The sequence below is a fragment of the Stegastes partitus genome, unplaced genomic scaffold (genome assembly GCF_000690725.1).
Source record: "Stegastes partitus isolate 25-593 unplaced genomic scaffold, Stegastes_partitus-1.0.2 Scaffold1247, whole genome shotgun sequence".
NCBI lineage: Eukaryota > Metazoa > Chordata > Actinopteri > Pomacentridae > Stegastes > Stegastes partitus.
In genome coordinates, this window is record NW_007578978.1 from 5,991 (window position 1) to 14,492 (window position 8,502).

Sequence of the window (8,502 nt, forward strand, 5' to 3'; positions counted from 1 at the left end):
TACAGGTTGTGCTTGACGAGCTGGTTTTGTCAGTTGTGTAAATGTATTCACACCATCTGTAATTATGAAACTGATGCAAACCTACACACTATACAAGCTGGTTAGATTCAAATAACTGCTGGCACAGTGAAACTGAGAAATAAAAAGGGGCATGGGCAGAGGAGCAGAGGGAAACTCCAGCTGTGTGGTATTTACTAGATATAACATATAACTCTACTGAGTGTGAAGCCAAAAGCTGCTTCGCTCTTCTCACTCCCTCTGCTGCCTGCCTGTTTAAAGCAGGGCAGACCATAATGTAGTACGCTGATTGGTGGAAGGAAAAAGGAACAGGAGGAGTTATTCCTGCTGTGACCGCCCCCTTCCCTCTCTTTTGTCCTATTGCTGAGCTCCCAGAAATACAGGGCGAGCACATGGCTGGTGGATTTTGAAACCACCCTTCAGTGGAGTGACGATGGGAGTGTCATGGCGGTAGAGGGCATGTGCGCCTGTGCAGTTCCTGCCCTGTCAAGTGCAGCACAGACACGGAAGTAGAAGATAAGCCTGTGTGTGTGTGTGAAGGAAAGTAGGGGGGAGGGCATACACACACACACATGCAGCAGATGTAACAGAAAAAAAGCTGAGGCCACAATGGAGTGAAGGTTTTTTAAAGGAGAGAGGTCACAGGAGTGTTATCAAAGAGGTAAGATGATGGATTCTGGTACCTTATAACAGCATTGAATTGATGTATAAAGGAAGTAAGGTTAGCTGAACTGCCGGGTTGTGCTAAAACCCTCAAGTCATTCAGTCCATCTGCTCTGTGCTGTACTCCATCTGCTTCCCTTGTTATGAAAAGGGACAACATGATCCCAAGGCTGTTGTAGATTGTAGCTCCTGAGGACCAGGCCCTTTCAGGCCGGTAACCGGACATCAGAGTCAGTAATTCTTCCTTGTTTCTCAACATTACTGACTCACATGACTGGTTCTGTTTTCATAACGTTAATACAAGATGCTTATAGTATTTTGATGTATATTTTTTCTTCTACATTAAGTAAATCTCATTCATCACCAGACTACAACTAAAGCTTTGGAATTAATGTTTTCCTGTCATGTAGAAAGTCTTAATGCCACTGAAAAGTTGGCTTGACAATGCCCCTTTGAACATCAACAGAGGATCCTTTTTTAACTTATTTTAAATTGTGGCTGTGGTGTTATGACATTGCTTAACAATTATTTCCTTGTAATGTTTTTGTTTATGTCATAAGCGCATGGTGCTTTTTGTGGGAGCAGTGTGTCAGTGTGTGAAAGGTCGGGTATCCACTGCCAGACAGCACATGTGAGAAGGATGGAAAAGGAGGGAGAGAAAGGGGGAGACTCAGGAGGTCAAACCCACTCACGAGGGTGCATGCTTTTACATTTAAGCAACATTCAATCAAGCCATGCTTTCTTTACACTTTAGCGCACGCCGATAAATTGATGCGATAAAAACTCTGTAACAACACTCTTCCAAAAGACATTCCCTCATTTGGTGTTTTAGTGATGGTGCTGGAGAGCACTGTCTAGCATGTCAGCCCAGTAGATGTTGAACTGCATTGAGATCTGGCCATAGCTTATGAATTATATCATTTTCATACTCATCAAACCATTCAATGACATCTCGTACACCATGGATGGGGACATTGTCACCCTGAAAGAGACCACTCCCATCAGAATAGAAATGTTTCATCATAGGATAATGGTAATAACTTTGTAATGATTTGCATTGACTTTACTGTAGTAGGGGAAAAGCATGCCAGCAAAGTCCCCCCACAGCACAGCATAAAGGACGAAGGGAATCCCCAATTTCATTTGCAACTTCTTTGTATTTCACACTGAAATTATTAGCTTCTCTGACATATCTGGACAAGGAAACATTTGATCCTTTTTGAAACAGTCCTCATTAACACAGATGGTATACTTAAACTCAGTGACGTGCGGTGAGGTTCATGGCTGGTGAGGCCCTGACTTCATCAGAATCAGATTTACAAATATATGCACTCTACAGAGTCGCTCAGTCGCCATTTGATTGGCAACAGTTTGTGGGTTATGTTTCATATCTGCATTCTTTATACACACAAACTGTAGCCCACAATGCACATTTCATTTAAAAGAAAAAAAGAAAGTTGTTGTGGTCTTACCTTTACATATAAATGAAGTCCATGCACCACTTCTTGTGGACAAACATCCGGTACTTTCTTGTAAAAGTCTCCTTATCTTCCTTCGCTGCACTTGACTTGCTAATTGCAGATTGTGGATGCAGTTGTTAATCCAAATGGATGACAAATGTACCTCTTTTTATATTTAAAAATAAATAAATATTCAAAAAAAAAACAAAAAAACAATACCTGTCACCTAAACCAAATGGCCCTGGTTCCAAAAAACCCCAAAAGTCCTGAATAGAGTTAAAAATGAAACAGCAACAACAACAACAAAACAAATCAGTTATATAAACAATTAAGTACATTTATCAGACCTTCAAATTCATAAAATTAGGAGCAGGAATAACAAATTAGGTGCCAATGACTAAAACGTCTTTTGACACTGACACAAGGAACCTGGCTGACATCTACAGTCTGCTGTTGTGTTTGCTATTGAAGTGTGTGGTATCGTCATGCCAAAATCTCAAAAACACTATTTGGCCTTCAGAAAAAAAAAAGGTTCCAAATGCCTTTGAGTCTGACAAGGGATTAAAGCCACTCCAGTTTGTCCAGGCTTGGTCGCCCCAGCAAATTCTGCCCAAGAGCTGACCATTTAATGCAAGATCAAATGGATCCAAAAACCCATCATTTATTTTCATTTTCACAGGATTCAGCTGCTGATGTCAAAGTGGACACATTTTCAATCAGAAAGACATTGCACAAATTTGACCTGCATAGGAAGTATGCCAGCAAAAGTTTGCCATCGAAAGATGAGTGAAAGACGGAGTTGTTTGGCCACAGTAACAGTAGAGATATTTACTGGCAAACAAGGGTAGCTTTTAAGGAGATATTCATACTGAAACTTTGAGATGGAAACGTTATGGTTTGGGGTTGCTTTGCTGTCTCAGAGACTGGAGTCATAGATTCCTAAAAATTCATTCAGCTAAATTTTCTGCATTGTATTTAAGAGTGTGTGAAGATAGCATGAGGGCATCTGCCCAAAAGATGAAGCTGAACCACATGTAGACCTTTCAACAGGATAATGATCCGAAACATATGAACAAATCCACAAAGAAGGTCTCAAAAATAGAAATAGAGGGTTACGGAAAACTCTTGTGATAACCAATAACTGAGTCTCACTGAAATGTTGCGGTGAGATTTAAAACAGGCGGTGCATGCAAGAAAACCACTTAACTTGCTACTGAAGGAATTCTGCACAGAAGAATGTTCAATAAATTTAAGATTAGATTAGTTTATTTAAAAGGGGACAGCGCAATTTCACAAAACACATGATTACACATGGTTAAAAAAGCCAGAATTAGCCAGAAGGCTAGTTTTCATCTGTAGTACCCTGGCCATGATGTGAAACAGTAAAGCCTGCCAGTAAAGCAAGCTTATATTACAGTCAAGTTGCAAAACACCTACAAGAAATTATTTATACTAAAGGGGACAAAGTTAACATCTTAGGCACAAATATTATGTCTATTGAGATTTTTTGTTGAACAAATGATTGAAAAAGAAAAAATTCCAAGTGTGCATCCAAGTATGTTGCCTTTGCCTGTAGACATAATTTCAAAGAGTCCATGTACTTACTTTTTCACATGTCTATGTCTCACTGAATAGTGAACTGATTGCTATGATATGCAGTACAGAAATTTATGTTACCCTCAGCATGAATTATCACAACTTAAAAACCTATTAAAAACTTAAAGCTTATGATCAAATACCTGCAAAACTGATGCCATAGCTGAAAACTGTGCCAATAAGTAAATGTTACACATGGTGAATGTGAGAAACATCAGCATGTTACTACTGTCATGTCACAGTTGCTGCATCACTGTAAATACCCTCACAGCACTGTGAATATTACTGCTGACCCTTTATGTTCAAGATGCTTCAACAGCATATTCTTTAAGCCCAGTAATTCTGTTTTTGAGTTGAAGCTGCTTTAGCCACTGTTTTAGCTTTGAAGTAATTTCTTCAAATGTTACCATTTTTTTGATAATTAAAATACTGTCCCTGGGATATGAAATGAAATGAAAATACTTTATTTATCCCAGAAGGGAAATTCAATCTTGTAAAAGCTCACTTTTTATTTTTTTTTATTTTTTTTGGAACCATATGGAACCATAGACTGTATAGTCACACCTATTAAACAGAACACACATAAAGAATTGAATACATTATCTTATCAAATTATTTTCTGATAACTGGTGCATGACAAAGCAATAACACAGGAAAGACAGACATTGCACTAGAGCTGGATAAAACAGAAAGTCTCAGGTACCAAAGCAAACACTGATCACAATGTTGATCTAACCAGAGCTATATAAATCAGTATAAACTGTGATCCTTTACATTTTACTAACTAAACTTTCTTATGTTAATATGTTTCAGATTGTGTACATCTACATTTCCTGCTTTACCTCATTGCTGCCTCCATTATGTCGCTGCTGACTCATGTGCTGGCGTGCCTCTTCGGGATGGGCTCCTGGGTGGCCATCAACGGGATGTGGGTTGAGCTGCCCCTTATCGTACCTGAGATCCCAGAGGGTTGGTACCTGCCCTCCTACCTCACAGTCCTCATCCAAATGGCCAACATCGGTCCGCTATTCATCACCCTGATGCACCGCTTCCGCCCTGGGGCGCTGGACGAGCGGCCGGTCATCTACTGCATTGTAGGGTTGGGTATCGTTGCTACATTCCTGCTGGCTTTCTTCTGGAAGCACACGGTGACGGTAGCGGGCTCTTTGCACAGTGTGGCCCTGTTGATGTTAAGCTTCCTGCTTTCTGTGGTGGACTGCACCTCATCAGTTACCTTCCTTCCTTTCATGATGAGGCTGCGTCCACAATATCTCACCACCTATTTTGCAGGTGAAGGCCTCAGTGGTCTGGTGCCCGCACTGGTGGCTCTGATTCAAGGTGTTGGCGTCGTCCACTGTCAGAATGCCACTTTGACTGGGAACAAAACAGATGACAATTTGGTTGACAGTGGAAAGCTAGAAGCCATCTACCAGCCGGCTAAATTCTCTGCCCAGGTCTTCTTCGTGTTCCTCAGTGCCATGATGGTTGTGTGCCTGATAGCCTTCATTCTACTCAACCACCACCCAGCAGTCGCTCGGGAAAGAAACAATGACCGGTACTTTGGTGGGGATTTGGAGCGTGAGAAGAGAGAACAAGGGTTGTCCCTGCATGCCCAGACACCAGAGCAGAAGCCAATGATCAGTCCCCTGGAGGCTGCCAGAAGAGAACCCAGGAGCTCTTTCGGGAGGGGGACATACAGCAGCTTGGAGGTGATGTTCATCTTTGTTGTACTGGCTTGGGTCAACGCTCTGACCAACGCAGTCCTGCCCTCAGTGCAGTCCTACTCGTGTCTGCCTTACGGGAACAAGGCCTACCATCTAGCTGCCACCATGGCTGCTGTTGCTAACCCTGTGGCCTGCTTCATCGCCATGTTTGTGCCAATAAGGTGAGAAATAGAAACATCTCAGTGATTATTTGATGAAACAGTCATGCATTCTTGTGCGTCAAAAATGGCATGACACATAATACATTCAGTTGGAATTATTGCAGGTCACTAATAGTACTAAACTACCAACTGTGTGTGTTTTTTGACATAAACATGAAATGCTCCATTCTAAACCATGCATTGAACTTTGTTTCCAGGTCTCTTGTGTTCATGGGTTTTTTGACCACATTTGGGACTGGATTTGGAGCCTACATCATGGCTATGGCTGCTCTCAGTCCCTGTCCTTTGCTGGTCTACAGTACTTCTGGAACTGTAGTCATAGTAAGACTCTTTCTTTTAAAGTTTTTTTTTTTTTTTTTCTTCCTCTGTCTGGTATATGTATATAGTTCTACATAGAAATATTTTTTGTTTGTTTGTTTAGGTTGGGCTTTATCTTGTAAATGGTACTGCACCTTGTAAAAGAATGACTGTACCAACCACTTGTCGAACTCACTTAGTGCTTGTATGAGTTCTGATTTGGGAGTGTGGTGTGATTGGCAGGTTTTAGAATCAAGTCAAGTCAACTTAGTTTTGTCTGACTTGATTCAGACAATATGCTGCAATGTAACTGCTATGAAAGTCAAGGGACTCGCATGCTCTCACGAAAGCTTTTTCTTGGTTTCAGTTTTACGTGCATAGTGTTGCACAGAGCAGCGAGAGACAGAGAGGTAGTTATGAATATCTTTTAGGTTATGTGTAAATGTTTTTGTACTGGGTGTTAGTTTAATATAAATTACTAAACAGTAAACAAAAAAAATGTTTTCAGACATTAAAAAAATTAAAAATAGAACACAGAATAAAACAATGAGTGGCATTCAAAAAGTACTACTAAAGAGGTAAAAACATTGTTTAAATAAGAAGGTATTAAATGGCAGTACCAGCCTGAGAGATTGAACTACCCGATGAAGTGATTTAGTGTGAAAGCTTCTTGTTCCAACCACTTTATATCGGCTAGAACTGGAAGTTGCTGAGTCGTCTAACATGTAGAAGTCAGACCAGGACACTTTGCAGTCTTATTTATTTCTGTACCCAGGGACAGAATGTCATTTCATGCACAAAACTGACCTCTTCTCTGGTGCAGGTGCTGGCCTGGATCCTCTTTGTCCTGTCCCTTTCCTATGTGAAGGTCATCATTGGAGTGATTCTGAGGGACGAGGGCCACAGCGCCCTGGTGTGGTGCGGAGCTGTAGTGCAGTTGGGCTCCATGCTCGGTGCTATTTCTATGTTCCCACTGGTCAGTGTCTACGGACTTTTTAAGTCAGGTGATGCTTGCAACACTAAGTGTCCAACATAGACGGTAAATCTGTTTAAGTTAAACACTGCTGTACGAAACTCAAATATAAGTTACATTGTTTTAGTCGCACTGATCTTCTTGCAGTCGTGAGTTTTACACACACCAGCTTGTTTTCTGAGAAGTTTAATGTAATCATCTACCACAGTACCAGCCCTTGTTTTTTTGTTTTGTTTTTAATATTTATGCTTTATACAGATTGCTGTATTTATTGATCTATGGCGTAGGCTCCACACAAAGCTGAAAATACATCTGTACATCCTGACAATGTCTCAGACCACAAAAGACCAAAACGAAATAGTATTTTTAGCACTGAATATGTTACAGTTCCTTATCAATTCAGAGCTCAATGACATTTTACTTGAACTTTTAACATATTGTGAAACGATAATTGATTGATTTTGCTTTTATAAGGACTAATGGTACTTCTGGCTTTAAAATGTGCCTTAATTCTATACAAAACAAAGACTTGTGCTTTCTTTGTGTACAAGGTTGTTTAAACAGCATACCTTGCTTTGTACTGTATATGTTGCTGTAGTGGAGAAACTGTTCAACAATACCAAATAAAATGTTTGTTTTATTGTTGCCTACACATACATGTATTGTGTTGCAAATCATCCAACATATACCGTAATTTCCGGACTATAAGCTGCTACTTTTTTCACACGTTTTGAACACTGCGACATAAACAATGAAGCAGCTCATTTATGGATTTTTAAAATTTTTACAAATTTGGAAGTGACATTGTGTGACGAAGGAATTCTGAGGCTGTTTAATTCCGACGCTGAAGAAGAAGACTTTAGTGGTTTTAGTGCGCAGGAGGAAGATGAAGATAGCGATCAATGACTTTTCCTGGTAGGCTACAGCATCTTTTTTTTTTTTAATCAGCCGTTACAGGCATTGTCCGTGAAAAAAAGCATTCACGGTACGTATTTGTGTATGTTGCCGGTTCGTATTTAATTAAAAGTTTAAAAAAATCTTTCTGTGTAACATCTTTCTGTGTAAATATCTCATGTTACAACGTGGACACCTGCGGCTTTTAGACAAAGGCGACCTATATATGAACTTTTTTTTTCTTTTTAAAGTTAGTGGGTGCGACATATATTCAGGTGCGCTCACTAGTCTGGAAATTACGGTAGCCCTATTTTTACTCCGTTGGTGTTGAGTTTAGTTCCTACTTTAGGCATGGGGGAGAATACATAGGGCAAACTGCACCAGGGCAGAGGTATTAATAGACACTGGCAGAGATACAAATAATCTGAAGCTGTCTTAATTGTTTTCTGTTGTGTCTTCAAGGTGAACATACTAAAATGAGGGCATTTCATTTTTCAGTCTATATATACTGTATATATATGTATACATACAGGCAGTTTGCTAAAGGAAAGAAAGAAGTTGAAATCAGCACTCTCATATCCAGTATTAAAGCACCACTACATGTTTTGAGTTAGCTTTCACATCTTTTTCTTTGTTTATTTATGTGTTTTATTCTGTAGAGGGCTGCAAAGAGCAATGTCTCTGCAAGTCTCAGCTGACATTGGGTGAGAGGTGGG

General features: G+C 40.1%; 1 protein-coding gene across 1 annotated transcript; it reads left to right on the forward strand.

Moving 5' to 3' along the window:
• Positions 1–574: 574 nt before the first annotated feature.
• slc52a3-2b (solute carrier family 52 member 3-2b) lies at positions 575–7,546 on the forward strand. Its single transcript, XM_008297778.1, has 4 exons — positions 575–679; positions 4,551–5,622; positions 5,820–5,943; positions 6,743–7,546. The coding sequence occupies exons 2-4, from the start codon at positions 4,598–4,600 to the stop codon at positions 6,953–6,955; spliced, it is 1,362 nt and encodes a 453-aa protein (XP_008296000.1). The 5' UTR covers positions 575–679; positions 4,551–4,597; the 3' UTR covers positions 6,956–7,546.
• Positions 7,547–8,502: the final 956 nt, after the last annotated feature.